At 46.2% G+C, this 21,105-nt stretch overlaps 1 protein-coding gene across 1 annotated transcript in view; it reads right to left on the bottom strand.

Moving 5' to 3' along the window:
* Nucleotides 1–21,105, bottom strand: part of LOC116825956 (guanylate-binding protein 3-like) — a 197,430-nt gene that overhangs the window by 20,618 nt on the left and 155,707 nt on the right. The window contains exon 11 of the mRNA XM_075071154.1: nucleotides 18,912–19,014. Coding sequence (XP_074927255.1) covers nucleotides 18,912–19,014 — 103 coding nt within the window. The remainder of the gene's footprint in view (nucleotides 1–18,911; nucleotides 19,015–21,105) is intronic.

Raw genomic sequence — 21,105 nt, 5'->3', positions numbered from 1 at the left:
GGCATTCCAACAGCTATACAGCTAACCACCAGGAGATCACCGCCGTCTCGTAGCCGTAACTAGAGAAAAACTCAACACAAGAACAGTGTTCTCTTCCTCTTTCCCCGGCGTTATTGCCTGGACAAAAGCAAATACCCACCTGGGGCTTTCTCCCCCCCATTGCCTGTCACAAGTAAACGAGCTCTGGGCACAAATTCCTTTCCTCTGCCTCACTAGTGAAGAAACTTCCAAGTTTAAGAAGAAAACTTTATATAAAAAAAAATACAGACAATAATCTTGCAATTAAGAAACTCAATACACGAGGCCTCTTCTTAGCATATAACAGTCTGATTTAAGATGCCCGTTTAAACGTCCAGCAAATCAACCCCTGAAATACACACAAAGCTCATCACAGCCGAATACTTTGCTTCCTTTTGTACTCACAGATGTTTAGGAGAAGATTTGAAAGCAAGGGGAGTTAGAAGAAGCTTGTTTCTCCAGCGAGGAAAACAAAACCAGCATCAACACACCTGTAATACAACAAGCTCCTAGCCGAATTACTTTGTTCCGTTGACTCACAGACTTTAGTAGAATATTTGAGATAGAATGGAGTTTAGAAGAAGAGCTTGTTACCCCAGCGAGGAAACAACAATAGACCCGAGTATAATCAAATTCCACCCTGCTTTTTAACCAATCCAGTTCTCTGATTGGTCCTCTGGTCAGGTGTTTGGTTCCCTTTGTTCACCCTTTACAGGCAAAAGAAAATTAACCCTGACCTTACCTATCTCCTTATGACAGCTGTACCCTTTGTCAACTCTTGTTCCCTTTTGGTTTCTTTTTGGGCTGCTCAAACTGTCATAGGCAGTTGGGCCTAGTGGTTGGAGCAGGCAACAGGCCTAGTGGTAAGAGAAGGTGTCAGGCTTAGTGCTTAGAGCCAGTGCTGACAGCCAGGAATCAGAGCCCAGAGTCAGAGGCCAGATGCCAGAGTCAAGGGTCAAAGCCCAACTCAGAAGTTAAGAATCAGATGCTAGGGTCAGAACTGGGGTATCTGGAGCGAGGAAAGACAGAGGCAGGGCTGGGTTCGGAGCAGGAGCACGGCTAGAACAAGGCTGGCACAAGGCAGGAGCGGAACTGGAGAAAGACAGGAGCAGAGCCGGGAACAAGCAAGCACAGACGCTATCACAGTCATGGGTGAATGTTCTTAGCAGTCAGGGAACTGCTGCTGGGCTTAAAAGCAAGCCCGCTGGCTTCCTGAGTCAACCAGGAAGAGCGTTTTGTCAGGTGATTTCGCTGATGCAGCCCTGCTGTGATCCTTAGGCTGCCAGGAGATTGAAGAGGTGCAGCTGCAGGGCCTTATTTCTGATGGAAAGGGTGCTAGGAACCCTGGGATACAGTAGCACATGCCCACAGAAGCTGCAGTCCTAACTCGGGTCTAGTGTAGTATGCACATGCCAGCACGGTTGTGAGGCCCAGGTTTCCATTACAGAGTAGAGGCTCAAGTTCCAACTTGGAAACACAATCAACCAGTCCAAGCCCTGCAGACGCAGAATTCGTGTGCAGTGTGGACAAACCCGAAGAGCCCAGAGAAGGGAGTCTCCCTCGCCTCTCTTCTTCAGCCTGGTGCTACAACAGCCCCAGCAGCTTTCTACTATAAGGCCAAAAGCAGCTGGGAGGAGTAACCACAGAGAGAATCTTGCTGAGCCCCTGTAGCCCTGAATGAAACATGCTATGTGTGGACAAAATCTCCTCGCTCACAGTAGGGTGACTAAATGTCCTGATTTTATTGAGACTATCCCAATATTTGGGGCTTTGTCTTCTATAGGACCTTATTTCTCCCCATCCCAATGTTCCCCTTCCTATCTGGTCACCCTAGCTCACCGTTTCTAAGCCTGCCTTCCAACCAGTCATATGCCCCAAGGAGCTCTGTCTCTGCTCCCACTCATGGCCATGCTCACCACTGTTTCTCTGGCTGTCTGCTGGATTGTTTGCTTCCTGGCTGATTAATACTGGCTTTGCACAGCTTTCCATGTCTCTCACACAGACACAGAGACACACAGTTGCAACCAATCAACACCTCAATCACTGCATTTGCAATCAATCTGCAGGGAAACAGCTTCTCCCTGACTTCTTGCTCAGGCCTTCCCAGCTGGAATTCTGACTAAATGACTTGGAGATAAAATGATTGCTGTGTGCTGATGATACTGGTCATACTGATGATACTGGTCAATGATTGCTGTGTGCTGATGAGCTGGTCATACTCTCCTCTATGCACAAAAATCTCCAAAGAAACATGCACCTTCTAGAAACCTGTTGCAATACATAGAGCTTACAGATCAGCCTGGAAAACCTAACCCCTCCCGCCCATGACATTTCAGAATCCCCCCCCAAACAATCAACTATATGGAACATTTTATTTCAGTCACAGACACTACACATATCCTATGCCAGTGGTCCCCAATGCGTTGTCCGTGGGTGCCATGACGCCCACTGGGGCACATATGTGCAGCCGCATACTGGTCAGTGGACAAGCATCCACCGAAATGCTGCTGAGAAGCGGCAATGTCAAGCGGTGTTGTCACCGAAATGCTGCTGATTTTCGGTGGCATTTCGGTGGCGACACCTCTTGACATTGCCACTTCTCGGCGGCATTTCAGTGGATGCTTGTCCTCCGGCCATGGTCCTCAGTGGCTCGTCGTCCAGCACCTGCCAGATTAAAAAGGTTGGGGACCACTGTCCTATGCTATATTCTCATGCCTCATAATAAAGACACAGCTGTAGTTGTCACTTACCACACCTACAAGGTATCGTTAAACAATTACAACCCATACTCAGTGGGAACCACATCCTCAAATAAATATTTCCCAAACCCCCACCTCTGGCCTTCAAACAATCCCCTAAATTTGCAAAGCTCATTGTCAGAAGCACGCCCACCACAGAGCAGGACACACCAACTCAAAGCAGACAAAGCTCCACTGGCACAATGATCAACACCCACCACAACACACCAATCAACATCCAAGATCCATCACAGACGTCTCACAACAAGTGAAAAGAACAGGAGTACTTGTGGTACTTTAGAGACTAAGAGATTTATTTAGCATAAGCTTTTGTGGGCTAAAACTCACTTCATCAGATGCATGGAGTGGAAAATACAGTACGAAGACATATAAAAAAAAAATTCCCCTCTCACCCCTATGGGTGGTATGTGTCTTCCTCAACCTCGGGTCCTCTACCAGAGGCCTGGGAGTTTGAGGGTTCTGTGCAGTATCTTAGCTGTTCCTAGCACTGCACTCTTCTGGACAGAGAGCTCTGATGTTGTTCCTGGGATCTGTTGGAGCCAACTCACATCCCACTTAAGGAGTCACAGCCACTAAGTGGTCACACCACTAGGGACACTTGGCTCACTTTCCACATCTCTCTAGTTCCTCTTTCAGGCCCTGGTACTTCTCCAGCTTCTATATCCTTCTTTCCGGATGTTGCTGTCACTTGGCATGCTATACTATCACACCGCTGCTTCAGCTCCTGTCTATTACACAGATGTCTGGTTGATTGGCCAGTACTGCCTGTCCGTCTGGATCGGAAGTCCACAGAATCTTAGCTTGTGTTCCTCACAACCTTCTGTGAATCTCCATCTGGTCTGGAGGGTCTAGCCCATACGCTGTCAGATGTTCCTGTACACAATGCAGCCACTTGGTTGTGCCGTTCAGTGATGTTCTGCCTGCATTTACATCCGCCACTATGTGTTGGACTGTCTCTGAGGCTCTCTGCACAGTCTGCCCTTGGGTCCTCTCTAGTGGTGGTAGACCCTGCTTCAATGGATTGGTGCTCAGTGCCTGTTCCTGTGCTGCTATGATCAGTGCGTCAGTGCTGTTTTAGTCCAGCCTTTCCAGCCACTGGTAGCATTTCCCAATGTCAGCCACCTCAAGCTATCTGTCGATGGTACATCCATGCAGGGTCTTGTCTTGCCATGGCACTTCTTCTGCTGTTTCTCCCATGTCTGCGCTGCTCAGGCATTCTCTCAGAGCTCATCTTTGGGGGCATCTACTGATTACCGGATGTTCCGGTTTCGTCCAGGACGTGGCTTTGACCTTCACCAAGCCCCGCCCGCTCTTTCCGGCTAGTATAGCAGTCTCTGGGTGTTGGACTTGGAGTGAAACCCCACGTGCATTGTGAGGACTTCCGGTTTTCACATCGGCAGCTCTCATGTCTCCTGGCAGCTCACTATACCGGCAGGTGTATCTGATGACTGGCAGGCGTATCTGTTGATGGCGGGATCTTGTTCTCCACTGACGCTGGCTCTTCAGGACCTGTCTTATCTTTGGTGATACCTTGGATGTTGCTGTCTCTGCTCCTCATCATGGTTTCCATGTGATGTGGGACGCCAAGTACTGTAGCTGTCTGTATGTCTGATATGTGGCTGCGGTAGTTCCACCCATCAGTCTTGACTACCTTCCCTCTTCACTACCATCCGGCCACACTTCTCCAGTCCGAATGACATCCCAGTATCCTCACTGTAATCTGTGTCAGGTGGATTAGCGAGTCGATGTCTGTTCATTCTTAGCATACAGCTGATGTCATCCATGTAAGGGAGTGGCTGATGGTAGTTCCACTCCTGAACTGTACCCGTATCAGTCCTTGTGATTATCTGGCTGAGGGGTTTAAGCCTAGCAGAAAGCAGTGGGACAGTGCATCACTTGGTATATGTGACTTGATGGCTACTTGTGCATGCTTGAGTTGACTTCAGTGTTGTCTTCCATAGTCCCATTGAGTTTCTAAGGAAGGTCTTAGTTCCTGTTGACTTTGTATGTTCTAAATATATATAATATAGTATATATTCCCCTCTCACCCTATGGGTGGTATGTGTCTTCTCAACCTCGGGTCCTCTACCAGAGCCTGGAGTTTGAGGGTTCTGTGCAGTAATCTTTGCTGTTCCTAGCACTGCACTTCTCTGGACAGAGAGCTCTGATGTTGTTCCTGGGATCTGTTGGAGCCACTCACCCAGCTTAGGAGTCACAGCCCCGAGTGCTCCTACCACCACTGAGACCACTATATACAGAGAACATGAAAAGATGGGGGTTGGCATACCAACTCTAATGAGACAAATCAATTAAGGTGGGCTATTATTATTAATTGATTTGTCTCTGTAAGCATCTCCACTAAAATGTCACTTGCTAAAATGTGATTTACCTGCTATGCTGACTTAATAACTCCACCTCTGCAAGAGAGGTAGTTCTTAGGTTAACACAGTTAGGTCAATTCAGCATCAGAGTCGAAACTGTATTACTTTACTTTGACTTTAGTGACCTCCAGGAGGTGTCCCACAACATCCTGCCTTGACCATTCTGGTCACCGTTAGGAACACCACTGCCTGGCAGCCAAGAACACAGGAAAACGCTCCTCCCATTTTAAAGGCTTGTGAATGTTTTAAATCCCATTTCCTGTCTGTTCTGCATGTATAATTCACATAGCAACTGTCCAGCTGACCATGCTGGCTACACGCTGCAGGTGCACTCCTGTCTGGAGTACACAGGAGGTGGTGGATCTCCTGGGTCTTTGGGGAGAGGAAACTGTGCAGGCACAGCTCTCATCCAGCTGTAGATATGTTGATATCTATGAGCAGATCACTCGGGGCATGGGGGAGAAGGGCTACATGAGGGACCCACAGCAGCGCCATGTGAAAGTCACGGAGCTGTGGCAGGAGTAGCAGAAGGTAAGGGAGGCTAACAGTCGCTCTGGTGTGGAGCCTCAGACATGCCACTTTTACAAGGAGCTGCATGCCATCCTCGGTGTGACTAGCATTCCCAAGAGCCCTGTGGATACTTCAGAGGAGGCAAAATCACGGGCCACCTCCGTGAATCCAAAGGACAAGGTGCTGAATGAGGAAGATAAGGAAGAGGGGAATGGGAGACAGGTGACTGGGAGATCCAGTAGCGCAGCAAGACAGGATTTCTTTTTGACTCCCAAGCCAGTTGCTACAATCCAGCACAGGTGAACCTGATGCAGGGGAAGGAACCTTTAGTAAGTATGCAGTTTGCTGTGATATTGCAGGGATATCTATGTTCATTTATTCTTTTTAAACATGCTACAAGAGAGAGTGAAATAACCAAGAGAGGTAGAGTTGCTATCTGCTTCTCATTCCCCTGTACAATCAGGCAGAGGGGGCCTGCAGAACAGTTTGTTTATGTGCACTGGGATGTCCTGTGAATTCTCCATAGACATCTCAAGGAAACTTTCCTGGAGGGAGTCTGCAATCTTCTGCCAAAGGTTTCTAGGGAGGGGCCGGGCTGCCTTATTTGTTCTGCTGAGGTAAGATGCTTTTCCACACCACTGTGCAATTACTTCAGCAGGCACCATTGCAGCGCACAAGCTAGCATCATATGGACTCAGTCTGGAGCCAGACATGTGCGGGAGCTGTTCCCTTTCAGCCTCCGTTACCCTCAGGGGTGAGATATCAGCTACACTCGCCATGGCCCGTGGAAAATGGTGCCAGTATTCAGTACAATTGCTCTACCTGGATACACTCATGCTTGTTAGCTCCACCCACTTATTATGCCAGCTCATTCCTGTCCCACCGACTCTCACTCACCATGGCTGAGACTGCTGCTGTGCTCTTTGAATCCCAAGGAGAAGTGAGAATACAGTGATTGTAACTGATGAGGATCAAGTGGAGTGAATACACTCACAATAGCACCTCTGTGCATTGTATTTTTGCAGCTGGAAATGTGGCCCTGAGGCTCTTTCCATCAACACCTGTGGAGCGGCTCAGCCAAATAAGGAGGAAAAGGAAGAGGTCACAGGATGACACGTTGCAAGAGATCCTGCAAGCCTCTGGTGTTGTGGATACTGAGCAGAGGGCTGGAGTATCACCCTCATGGACAGCACAGATGAGATTATATAATGGTCTCTTCTGGCCCTTAAACTTTATTAATCTATTTAGTGTTTTCTCTCTGGGGGTAGAAGGCCATAGAACATTCTTTGTGTGCTATGATAGCCAGATGGAAACTACCTGATGCCTTTATTAGACAGACAAGGTGGTTGAGGTAATATGTTTTATTGAACCAACTTCTGTGGGTGAAAGAGACAAGTTTTAGAGCTACACAGAGCTCGTCTTCAGGTCTGAGAAAGGTACTCGGAGCATCACAGCTAAATACAAGGTTGAACAAATTGTTTAGCATAAGTAATTAACCCATCTTGTAAGGGACCAATCAGGGTGAAATGGCCAATTAACACCTTCGCTATCATAGAATAAAAGTGGAGGGGAGGGAATAGTGGGTTAAAGATTGTAGTAATAATCCACAAATTTAGGGCAAGTCTACACTATAAAATTAAGTTGCCCTAAATTACGTCAACCTACAGCCACCACAGTAATTAAATCAATTCCACATTCCACACTACACTTCTTGTGTCGGCAGTGTGTGTCCTCATTAGCACACTTGCATCGATGCAGAGAGCAGTGCACCATGGATATCTATCCCATTGTGCAGCTTACCACCATCTAGCACAGAGCCTTTTTGAAAGGGTTTGCAATGTCTCATGGGGTCAAAGGAGCAGGGGTGACTGGGAACATAGTTTCAGTATCCCATGATGCAGTGTTCTCTTTCCCATAATTTTATCTGCTTCCCATAACATTTCGTGCCTCTTTTTCAATAGACCCACAAACCCCCATGTCCACCATCTCTGTGAGAAGCATGGATCCTACACAGCTCTGCACTATTGTGATAATCACTGCGAACACAATGCCTGATTCTGCAGTATTTCCAGAGCTGCACCCACTACCCATCCCCAGTTGGGTTTCCTCCCCTGCTTCAGCCAGGCTCCTCCAGGCATGCCCTGGTCCATCCAGTGTGCCCTTCATCCAGACAGAAAACACTCCTGCCAGCAGGGGTGACATGTATCTTAACAATTCATTTTATGGATTTTAGACGTTTAAATTTCAGCTTCTCCCCACCGCATCCCTATTCACATTGGGGGCTGAGAGAGGTGCACAGACACTCACTGAGGGACAGGGGAAACTCTTCCTTGTGATTCTTCTTCCTCAGAAGGGGACCCCTTCCCACCATGCCACCTTTATCTGCGCAAAGGACTTTCCCTTTTCCCACTGTGCTGCTTTTCCTGGAGACAAAAGGAATTCAGATTTGGGTGGTGCCCTTATCACCCATAACTTTGCTAGTTCAAAGACTGTCGCTGTCAGACATGGCTCCAGACTGTCCTGTTGCAGTTGGCAAATGGCAAGGCTGGTTAATTCAGGGCTTGGAGTTTTCTAGTCCTACAGATGGTCAAAGGGACTGAGGAGCCAGGAGAGTGTTTGAGACATCCTGTCTCCATTTTGTCTACACTACACTTTACAGCAGCACAGTTGTACCGCTACAGGCATGCTGATGTACAATACACAATGTAGCTGCTCTTTGTCAGCAGGAGAGGGGTCTCCAGTTGACAAAATAAAACCATCCCCAATGAGGGGCACTACAGTAAAACTTTTCATTGGTAAAACTTTTGTGGGTCAAGGGTGTGTTTTTTCACACTCCTGACCAAAAAGTTTTACCAATGAAAGTGCAGTGTAGACATTGCCAAAGTAATAACTGGGGCATGTGATGAAATGTGTTTTCTTCAAATATATCATGTCTCCTTTCCCTCTGTTTTCAGTGCTGTGTTATGTATTTTGCACCAAGATCGTTATTCACATTTATGGCTCATTATTCCTATTACTCATAGAGGGCTTATTTAAGACAGTGTATTTTTAGATTTATGATCAGGAGGGACCATTGTGTTAATCTAATCTGACCTCTGGCATAACACAGGCCAGAGAACCTCACCCAATAATTCTGCCTCAAGCCCATAACTTCTGATTGAGACAGAGAGTATCTTTTATATAGGCCCATCAATGTCACTAGACAGGATGGGTGGGGACAGTGTCCCTAGGCTCTGCTTGCCAGAAGCTGTGAATGGGCGACAGGGCTGGATCACTTGATGATTACCGGTTCTGCTCATTCCCTCTGAAGCACCTGGCATTGGCCACTGTCAGAAGAGAGGATACTGGGCTAGATGGATCATTGGTCTGACCCAGTATGGCCATTCTTATGTAGATATCCAATCTTGATTTAAAAACTTCAAGTGATGGAGAATCTCCACACCCATAAGTAAACTGTTCCAATGGTTAATTACCTTGACTGTTAAACATCTATGTAGTGATGCAAAAACAGTAGTGAGCAAACTTTGCTGATATAAAGCAAAGCAGCAAAGTCAGGTTCTGCCTGCTTGCAAGCAGACAGAATCTGGCAAGAACAGGGCTGATATTGCAGAAACACACATTCCTAAAGAGTGTTAGGCACAAGAATATATATGCAAACACATTCCAGAAAGGTGGTGCCAGAACACCTTGATACTAAACACATTCCCCAAAGAGAACAGGAATTCGCTGACCTCTTTTAAGGACAAAGTCAGGATAACCGCATGATGAACAGAGATATTTTGATTGCATCATGTACAAGATATTGGGCGGCCCCTGGATACTTCAATGGGTGGCATCCTAATTCAGGAGAGGGTGGCACCCTGATACATCAGGAGTAATATGTAACTTGTTTGTATTGGTGTATAAAGATACATCTCAGAGGGAGTGTCTTTGGCTGGTTGAGGGGAGATGGAATGTCCTGCCATTCACTGAGCCAGTCCATTGTCATGGTCATATATGTGCTAGTGTAACTGTAGACATTGATCCAGGGAGCTAAGATCATGCTTTGCTGACAATAAAATGGCCAAGTGCCTTCGCATCTTAATGGATCTTCTGATCATTGGGAGGTTCGCTCGAGGTCTGCTGTGCCAGATGTCTGCGCAGAGCTGGGACAGCACACAGGGAGAAAACACACACACAGCCAAACATCCATCAACATCTGATGACAACCTGCTCTTAAAAATTTCCAATGATGGAGATTCCAGTTTCCTTAGGCAATTTATTCCAGTGCTTAACTACTCAGACAGCAAGTTTTCCTAATTTCCAACCTATACCACCCTGGCTGCAATTTAAGCCCATTGCGTCTTGTCCTCTCCTCAGAAGTTAACATGAACATTTCCCCCACCCTCTTCCTTGTAACAACTTTTTATGTACTTGAAAATTGTTATCATGTCCCCTCTCAGTCTTCTTTTCTCCAAACTAAACAAACCCAGTGTTTTCAATCTTCTCTCATAGGTCATGTTCTCTAGCCCTTTAATCATTTTTATTGCTCTTCTCTGGACTTTCTCCAATTTGTCCACATCTTTCCTGAAATGTGGCACCCAGAACTGGACACAATACTTCAGCTGAGGCCTAAACAGAACAAATTAGAGCAGAAGAATTACTTCTTGAGTCTTGCTTACAATTCTCCTGCTAATACGTTGAAGAATTATGTTTCCTTTTTTCACAACAGTGTTACACTGTTGACTAAAATTTAGCTTGTGATCCACGATGACTCCCAACTCCCTTTCTACAGTACTTCTTCCTAGGCAGTCATTTCCCATTTTGTATTTGTGCAACTGATTGTTCCTTCCTAAGTGGAGTACTTAGCATTTCTCCTTATTGAATTTCATCCTATTTACTTCAGACCATTTCTGCGGTCTGTCCAGATCATTTTTTTATTTTAATCCTATCCTCCAAAGCATTTGCACTTTCTACCCCTCCCATCTTGGTATCATCCATAAACTTTACAAGTATACTCTCTATGCCATTATCTAAATCATTGATGAAGATATTGAACAGAACCAGACCCAGAATTGATCCCTCTCATTCCCCACTTGATATGCCCTTCCAACTTGACTGTGAACCACTGATTACCCTCTGGGAATGGATTTTCAAGCAGTTAAGAAACAATTTATATTAACTCCATCTAGGACGTATTTCCCTAATTTATTTATGAGATGCTCATGCAAGACAGTATTAAAAGCCTTTCTAACATCAAGATATACTACATTTACCACTTCCCTCTTATCCACAAGGCTTGGTACCCTGTGTATATTCACTGTATCAATAAAGCCCTATACAGAAGTAACACCACCACTCTCCTCCTAGGCCACGTCTAGACTACGCGCCGTATCGGCGGGTTAAAATCGATTGCTCGGGGATCGATATATCGCGTCTCATCTAGACGCGATATATCGATCCCTGCGCGCGCTTATATCAATTCTGGAACTCCACCAACCCCAACGGAGTTCTGGAATCAACATGGTGAGCCGCGGACATCGATCCCGCGCGGTGAGGACGGGTGAGTAAATCGATTTTAGATATTCGACTTCAGCTACGTTATTCACGTAGCTGAAGCTGCGTATCTAAAATCGATTTTCTCCCGTAGTGTAGACCAGCCCCTACTGTATATGCCCCTGCTGAAAAATCCAAGGTCCACATTTAGCCCTCTTAGCACTGGGAGCTCATGTTCAGTTGGTTTCCACCATGACTTGCAAAGTCCTTCTCAGAGTCACTGCTTTACAGGAAATAGCTCCCACCCTATAAGTGTGATTTACATTCTTTGGTCCTAACTGTAGAACTTGCATTTCCCTTTATTGAAATGTATAATTTTCAAATGAATCTTTCTCACCAAGGGGTCCCGGGCTTTCATGTAGGGACCTGATCTGTCTCTAACATTATTTACCATTCCACAAAATTCTTGTGTCACTGGAAATTTTAACCCAGATGGGCAGAGCCATAACTAAGCATTTTAGTGCCTGTGGTGAGCAAGCATATTTGTGCCCTCAGTCATTTTTTAAATCATTTTTCCACCCCATTTTTCCATTCCTGCAGCTTTGCACCCTCGGCGGCTGCCCTGCTTGCCCCGCCCCAGTTATGGCCCTAAGGAGGGGCTGTGGGTAAAACCCTGAACCTGTTCTACAAATTAACTGAGTGTGAAGGGGTCAATCTGCTGATCTTTATTGGAATGAACTGGAACCATTCAGCTGTGTGTCATAGGCCTAGATTCACAAAGGGGACTTAGGCACTACAGGTCCTAACTCCTAAGAGTTCTGCTGCTGCGACCAAAAGCATCCCTGTATTCACACCCTACACACTATTTTAATATTTTTTTACAAAATAGACCTTGTGAGGTATCATTTGAAAACTAGTAACTCACTGGGCAATAATATCATGGGGCAATTGGGGTAGCAACAATATATGTAAAATTATGAATTCCCCCTGTATAATGTTATTCGCACATGTTCAAAACCAGTCAACCCTGTCTAAGCAGGAGTTATTAAATAGGCCTGTCCTCAACAGAGGAACATTTGTTTACTTCAGTTTACAAATAAGTAGTAAACAGGATCATCAAGGCAGAGGGAGGAGATGGCAGGAAAGAGAACAATTTGCATTTCAGCAAACACAAGTGGGGGAAGAAAGAACATGGAGCCTCCTTCACCAGAAGACTTCATGTCGCCCTCCTCACTGCTTGAATAAACTTTACTTTGAGAGGTAACCTTGAAAAGAATCAATTTCAAAGGTTCACTGGACCATGTAAGAAAGGGTAGAGAAACCCAAGTTCTCTCTAGCACCTGTAAATAGGGTCTGAAGGAGCTCTCTCCTGACAGCTAGTGATGAGCTGAGGAGGGGAAAAGGCTTCAGGACTATATTGTATTTACATGAACACTCTGCCTAGGTATCCAGCAGACAGAGCTGTGTTTGTATTCAAAGGGATGTCAATTCCTCTTAATGTGGGAAACTGGTGTGTTCCATCTCCTTAAAAGAGCAAATGAACCATATTATTTCTCAGAACTGCCCAGAAGAGGACTGGAAATTGCAGAACACAGAGATTGGGGGGAAATTTGTGATGAGAAGTGTGTTGGGGTCACCCTGCTGAGTGTAACAAAGGCTGGTGGAAGCTAGAGTGGGGCTGTAGACAGGCTGCTGGGATCAGAACTGCTGCTCCAGGCCTGTTCAGCACACAGACACTCAGGATCTGACCCGCATGCTGGTAGGCTGCTTGCAAGCAGCCCAGGTTGGGAGCTACAACAACAAAGCATTGTAGGGTGCCCAGGGTTGAAGGGAAGGGAGTGAAACAACACCTCACTGTTTGTATTGCACTCCAGAAAGTGACAGCAGCCCATGGAGTTGTGGGTAAAAACCCTAAATTTTTCCTGTAAATAGACTTAGCAGAATTTTTTAAATATAATTTCAATAGATAATGGTGACATTTATTTTTAGGCTTTCTAAAGATTTTTAGCAATTAAAATGTTTATATTTGAGTGAAATTATGGGGGTTCAGACAATTATTTTTAATGACAGTAGATGCTGAGATTCAAAAAGCTGAAGCTTTATAAACCACTAAAACACAAATTGTCAAAATATACAAAGTAAATATCCATCAATCAAGAAATCAGACCTGTTTTTACTATTCATTCACTAGTCTGCATCTCTGGATTTTAAATCTATAAGTTCTCAAACAGCATTTTTCTTACTCTATCTGTAAATTTCAATGATTATCAATGGAAGTATATTTATGTTGGTTTGTGTGCGTACAGCGACATCAGTGGTTACTGACATTCACCAATATAAATCGAACCCTTCCAAATCTAGCTATAAATTCACTGAGCCTGATGGGACCAGCTGGCCTGTACTGGATGTAATCAGAGGAGTTCAATTGTGTCAGAGGGCTAGACTCACAAAGGGCCACAATGTGACAAGCGCTGGGAGATAGCACCTTTTGAGTTCTGGGTGTGGGCACTCTGATCACTCTGACACTGATGATATCCCCGGAGGACTGATTGGGGGAATGGAATCTAATTATCTAATCAGGCTAGGAAGCTGTGTGAGCTAAAGAACCAATTACCCCATCTGCTGACGACTGATAAAAAGGGTACAGGTATGATGTGTGGGGGATGATCAGAGTTAGCTGAGCCCAGACTCTCAAAGAAGGGAGATCTCATCTCCTCTCAGGACCAGGGGAAGGGCTGAAGGGATGCTGCTAACAGCACTGCTACATGGGACTGTAAGAGTGTAGGTGGAGGGAACATAAATTATCCCCAAAATGTGGCTGCCTAACTGGTAGAGTCTGAGCAGAGAACTGTGGTACCAGCGAGCAGGAGCAGACAGGGACTTAGGCACTGCACACATCTAACTCCTAGGTGACTTGCCAGCAAGTGGAATCTTCACCCCAAAGTTAGGGGTCCAGGCTTCCTATCCAATGCATGGGAAGAGACAGATGCCTAAGCAGGGGATTCACAAAAGACAGCACACTGAGCAAGGAGCTGCCTAAACTAGCCAAAAGGAAATGCAGAAGACGGGGGCAGAGGGCGCTTAGAGCCAAATCCACATAAGTGATTAGGCACCTAACTCCCATTGACCTTGGCCTCACACACTGAGCTGATGAGCCGGAGGAAGGAAGAATCCCATGCACTGCTACAGGCTGGGGACCGACTGGCTAAGCAGCAGTTCTGCAGAAAAGGCCCTGGGGATTACAGTGGATGAGAAGCTGGATATGAGTCAGCAGTGTGCCCTTATTGCCAAGAAGGCCAATGGCATATTGAGCTGTATTAATAGGAGCATTGCCAGCAGATCGAGGGAAGTGATCGTTCCCCTCTGTTCGGCACTGGTGAGGCCACTCCTGGAGTATTGGGTCCAGTTTTGGTCCCCTCACTACAGAAGGAATGTGGACAAATTGGAGAGAGTCCAGCAGAGGGCAACGAAAATGATCAGGGGGTTGGGGCATATGGAGGCTGAGGGAACTGGGGTTGCTTTGTCTGCAGAAGAGAAGAGTGAGGGGGATTTGATAGCAGCCTTCAACTACCTGAAAGGGGGTTCCAAAGAGGATGGAGCTCGGCTGTTCTCAGTGGTGGCAGATGCCAGAACAAGTAGCAATGGTCTCAAATTGCAGTGGGGGAGGTCTAGGTTGGATATTAGGAAACACTATTTCATTAGGAGGGTAGTGAAGCACTGGAATGAGTAAGCTAGAGGGGTGGTGGAATCTCCATCCTTAGAGGTTTTTAAGGCCCAGCTTGACATAGCCCTGGCTGGGATGATTTAGTTGGTGTTGGTCCTGCTTTGAACAGGGGGTTGGACTAGATGACTTCCTGAGGTCCCTTCCAACCCTAATTCTAAGCTAAGCGCCTCCCTCTGCTCAGAGATCCTGAGCCATAACACCTTACCTGTGGAAGTAGAGCCTTGGCCCATTCAACCTTTCTTCTGGAGAATCAGGAGTGAGAAGAGAACCCAGCCCAACTCTAATCTAGCACATGCAACTGGGGATATGGGAGACTAGGGCTCACAGCCAGCTTGCCGTGCTGCGTGTTTTTGGATCTTGGGTAGCAGATCGATACCCTCCGCTCAGGGTCTAGTGGTGTGTCGTGTGCAGATTTGTTCTTATGCTTTTCAGGGAGTTTCTGAGCAGAATGTTAGTTTTTTTTGGTAATCTCGTGGGATCAGAGGGTAATGGCTTGTAAAATGGCGGTGTACGAGAGAGGCTGCCATAGCAGCCTCTTGTTCATGATCCGACGGACAATCCGGACACCCATCAATCGCAGGCGTGCACCCTGATAGAAGGCACTTGTCACCGAGATCTCTCTCAGGCTGCTAGACCAGACTCCACTATCTTTGAACACCAGTGACTATCGAGGAAACTACAATCCATCGGTGATCTGCCAGTAAAACCCATTCTGCACTATGGATGTAGAAGCCCTCTTACCAATTTCACATGAAGGATGGCTACAAGATCCTACAGAAAAGTAACTCCGATAAGATGTCACACAACAACCACTGGCTGAATTGTGTGACTTATCCTCACCAGCAAACTATTTCATATTGGGGCAATAGCTAACTTCAAGTCAGTCGGCACTGCTAGGGTACTCATGGCTCCCACAGTAATGCCAACAGTTTTTATGGTTGACTTAGAACAATCTTCTTAGATCATACTATAACCCCATATTATCAAAAAAAAAAAGAACAATAAGAGACCCCCCACCCATAATATTACACCCAAAAAAAACAATAACAGTAAAAAAACCACAGGAAATTACAAACAAAAAAAAAGACAAATGAACCACCAAAAACACCCCCCAAAGAAAGAAAAACCCCACACAAACCAACAAATCAGGAAAAAATGAAAGATAACCAAACACAAACCGCACACCCACCACAACAACAAAAAAACAAAAAAGATTACAGTAAAATAAAAAAAAAAAAACCACAAAAACCCCCCGAAACAACAACCCCAAAAAATAACAAAAAAGTAATAAGAACACCACCCAACAGAAATAAACCCCCAACACCCAACACAAAGACCAAAAAAACAATAAAAAAAAACCCCCAACCCACCATGAAAAAAAAAAACCCAGAACACAAAAACCAAAAAATGAAAAAAAGTAGAACAAAATACCAAAAAACCCAAAGAACCAAAAAGAAAAACACCACTTTTTACCCCCCCAAACCCACACCCCCCACCCCCCCAAAACCCCCCCCACCCCCCCAAACCCACCCCCCCCCCCCCACCCCCCCCCCTCAATCAAAACCAAACCCCCCCCACGTCTACTATACTGTCAGCATTGATGACATCTCACATCTGGACCCTTGAAAAGAACCCTTGAGGAATTCACCACGATTCAACATATTTCCATCCCACCATCAACCTCAGCCGAGACATCCTACAAACGAGATCCACTTCCTGGACCTACCAGGCTAAAAGAAATGGTCACCATAAACATCCAACCTAACCGAAACACCTACCTGACCGCTATGACTCTTACCACATGCCTCAGCTTCCATCCAGACACACACACACTCATTTCTACAGCCAAGCCTTATGATATCAAACACGCTATTGCTATCAACCTCAACAAACACCTACAAGATCTCATCAGCATTCTTTCACTACAAAACCCACCTCTGATAGTGAAGAAACAGATTGACAGAGCCCAGAAAAGTAACCAGAAGTCACCTACTACAGGTAGCCCACCAGAAAGTAACAGAGAGCCACTAGCTGTTCACCTTCAGCCCCCACTAATACCTCTGCCAGCGCATCACAAAGATCTACCAACCTATCCTGAAGAGTATCCCTCACTCTCCTAGATCTTGCGAGAACTGGCAGACCTCGCTTACGACAGCCCTCAACCTGAAGCAAATACTCACCAGCAACCAACCACACAACACAACAAAAACACTACCCAAGACCTATCCTTGCAATAAAGCCCGTGTGCCACTCTCGTCCAACATCATTCAGGGACACCATCATAGGACCAACACATAGCCAACGCATCAAGGTTCATTCCACCTGGCATCTCCAATGTATATATGGCCATATCCAGCAATGCTCCTCTGCCTCTACAATTCGGCCAAAACCGAACAGTCTCACGCAAATAGAATAAAAATGGACACAAATCTGACATCAGCGATCATAACATTCAAAAAAGCGTGGGAACACGTTCACCTCCGGCACTCCAATAACAGACCTAACAAAGTGGAAAAAGTACACACAACACAAAAGAAAACTACAAAACGACTCCACAAACACTAACTGCTGAGATTGGAATTAATTCTGCAAACTTAGAGCATCATTTAACTAGGTTTGAAATAAAGACTGGGATAGATGTCTTAACATTAAAGATAGACTATTCCCTATGTTACTACATTTCTTGTCAGTTGTGAAATGGGCATCCTGTTATCATTACAAATGTTTTTTTTCTCTGCTGACAATAGCCCACTACTGACTACTCTCGTACAGCAGGTGATTGCAACACCCGTTTGGTTTTTCTTTTTTTTTTTCACTGTTTCTGTGGTGTGTCGTGGTGGTGTATATATAACGCTATCTTCCTACTGTGTTTTCCACTGCATGCATCCAATGAAGTGGATTTTAGCCCACAAAAGCTTATGCTTAAATAAATTTGTTAATCTCTAAGGTGCCACAAATACTCCTTGTTCTTTTTGCTGATACAGACTAACACAGCTATCACTCTGAAACATTTCAAAGCAAGTGGCCAGTTTGCTGACAATTGGAGATCACAGACAACAAAGGAAAGCCCACATGGGTAGAGATGCTGTCAGCTACCTTTAGAATCTTAGAATAATAGAACGTTAGGGTTGGAAATGAGCTCAAGAGGTCATCTAGTCCAACCCCCTGCTCAACAGTGTGAACAGACTATAAATATGGATTCAAAGAAAGATCTTTCATCTCTGGACTATTTGGACTCTGACAGGGAGGAGTACCAGATGCAGAGCAGATACCCAGAGACATCTGGGTTCCCTGAAAGACTTTTGGGAAAATGGCAGTTCATTATATCACTGTTACCACTTGGAATTACAAACTGTGACTCACACGTGAATATATTTTACCTGCTTTAAGCTCTCAATAACTCTCATATCCATTTCTTAGCTAATAAAACTTCACTTAATTTACTATGGAATTGGCTGCCAGCATTGTCTGCAGTGCAAGGTCTGGAGTATCAATTGATCTGAGGTAAGTGACTGGTCTATGGGATGGGGAGAAACAAGATGTGGTGTGATTTTCGGTTTATGTGACCATTACCACTAAATTCAGTTGTCAAGGTGGCATGATAGACTGGAGAGCCTAAGGAAACTGTCTGTGACTCCATGGTAAGACTGGCATAGTGATCCAGGAGTGCACATTTGTTACTGGCTTGGTGCAATCTAACTCTAGAACACACCACCAGTGTGGGGTCTCTGCCCTGTTTTCTGACAGTCTGACCTGAGATTGGCACTCACAGCGGTGAGTCACTCCAGACAGACAGTGTGACAATTTATACAAAGTGGAAGTTTCAGCAGGAGTGACTGAGAATACCCCATAGTTCCCCAAACCCATACCCTGAAATGGGAGAGTTCCAAGTGGTCGTGGTGTTCACCATAAGGACAGCTATGAAGCCTTGGGTGGCCATGGATTCTCATCTTTAACCCTATCATATGAATAATTGTTGTTTTTTTCTTGAAATTATTGAAATACAGAAAGGAATTCGCTTAAAATCCTTTCACAGAAACTTACCCGCCAGGTGCTTTTGTACATCTGTCAGCATTTTGTCAGCGGTGACAATGGTGTCTGCTTCTGTCTTCTTACTGTCCATGAACTGCTCCAGTACCTGCTCTGCCTGGGAACAAGAGACCACAAAGGATTCTTAACACTCAGGGCTGAATTACTTATAAGGCATCAAAAATATGCTAATCTCTGGGAGGAATGCAACCAGTAGGAGAAGAATTGACTGACAAGGATTCAGCAATTGCATCAGAGCAAATCCTTCCCCTGAGACATGACCTAGAGATGGTAATTTGTAAAGGAAGGTTGATGACTGGACAGCAGGAAGCACATCCACAGCCCTGCAATTGCTCCATCTGGCAGCTCAAACTCCCATTAGCCCTTGAAAATGTCATTTATTCTGGTCCCCAGCAACCAACCCAGCCACCCCAAAGCCACTCCCTGAGCACGGCCAGCAGCGCCAAAGGCCTAGCTCTTATGCCTTGGGTCTTGTTGGCTTTCAGGGCCCATCTGCACTGGCGCTGAAGGTGTAATTTCCAGCTCAAGTGGTTATTTGCATGTGACATTAGATTGAGCTAGTGTGTGAACAAATCTACCCAAGATGGAAATTACACCTCCAGCTCCACTGTAGAAATGCCCTTAGATAGGACACCTGTGACAGATTCTCTCTGCAGTACATGTATTCAGGGCCGGCTCTAGGTTTTCTGCTGCGCCAAGCAAAAAATTTTTTGGCTGCCCCCCCCTTCACCCCCCTCCAGCCCGGGCCTCCTCGCGCAACCCCTGCTGCCGCCTGCGGGCTCTCCCTCCCCCACCTGCACCTCTTCTCGCGCACCCTGGTCCATGTATCAGGGCCGCTTGGTTTTTTTTGGCATGCCCCAAGCAAAAAAAAACTTTGGTGCCCCCTTATCACCCTGCCCTGGGCTCCTCGCCGCACTCCGCGAGGTGCCCCAAGCCCTGGGCTCTTCCCCACACCGCCCCAGCCACTGCTCGATCCCCCCACCCTGCACCCTTTCCGCCGAAGCCTAGGCTCACGTTTGGTAACCTCTTCCCAGGGCGAGTCATTCAGCAGGAATTTTGTCGATGTGCACAACAAACGACAGGATTGTTCTCCAGACCAGTTACAGAACTGAAGCGGTAAAGTGCAACATTTCACTGGTGATTGGGGATATTCGGATGCATTTTAACGACTGTCCTACATACATGAGGAAAAGTTGAGATGCGTCTTATATTCTTTTGATTCTACTTTTTTTTCTATGGGGAATTTTGCTAATGCATATCCCTGTCTTCCTTTAAAAAAAATACAGAAACAAACAAAGGCAATGTGGTGACAATAGCAATTCAGTCCTAATAACCCTGGGAAGCATTTTCTGCTCAATTTATCCTACTTTTCTACAGCAAGTTACAGTGGAATCACAGTAATTGATTGAGAAAATGAAGTAATAGCTGCCAAATTGAGCTTGAGCACCCTGAATTTGAGTGTTCAAATCTGAAGGCAGGTGCTCGGGGGTGCTGTGGCTCCGCAGGGAAGCACGGCAGCATGTTCGCAGCAGCGTGTCTGGCGCTGCGTGCAAGCCAGAACGCCTGGTCTGAGTGCATGTAAGGGGCTGAGGAATGGAAAAGGGTAGGAAGGGAGGGCAGTCCAGGGACAGGCGAGCGGGGTTGGATGGGCCAAAGGTTCAGGAGGCAGTCAGGGACAGCAGTGGTTGATAGGCATGGAGTCCCAGGGTTTGTCAGGGACAGGTAGGGGTTGGGGTCCTGGAGGGAAGTCTGGGGGGGTCAGGAGGGGCAGTTGGGGACAAGGAGAAAGGAGCTTAGATAGGGTGGGAACTCAAGTGCAGTAGGGCAGGCGTCCCAGGAGGGGGCAATCAGGGACAAGGAGCAGCAAGCTTAGATAGGGTCCTGGGGGCGTAGTGGCAGGGTCCCTGGAGGGTTTGATGAGGGACAGGGAGCAGGGAGTTGGATGGGTTGGGTTTCTGTGGGGGGCATTCGGAGGAAGATGCTGGAGGCAGGTGAGACTACCCTCCTCCTCGTGTTTAGCCTGCATCAACATCTGTCTCCAGGCTCCTAGAAAATAAAAGACTAGCCATACTGGTCCATCTAGCTCAGTATCCTGCCTTCTGACAGTACAGTGCCAGGTGCTTCAGAGGATGAAATAGACAGGCAATCATTGGTGCCACTCCTGTGTTCAGTCTCAGCCTGACATCAG

Source organism: Chelonoidis abingdonii, chromosome 11 (genome assembly GCF_003597395.2).
Source record: "Chelonoidis abingdonii isolate Lonesome George chromosome 11, CheloAbing_2.0, whole genome shotgun sequence".
Classification (NCBI taxonomy): Eukaryota; Metazoa; Chordata; order Testudines; family Testudinidae; genus Chelonoidis; species Chelonoidis abingdonii.
Note: the sequence above shows the minus strand (reverse complement) of the source record. Positions and strands in the feature narration are given on the sequence as shown.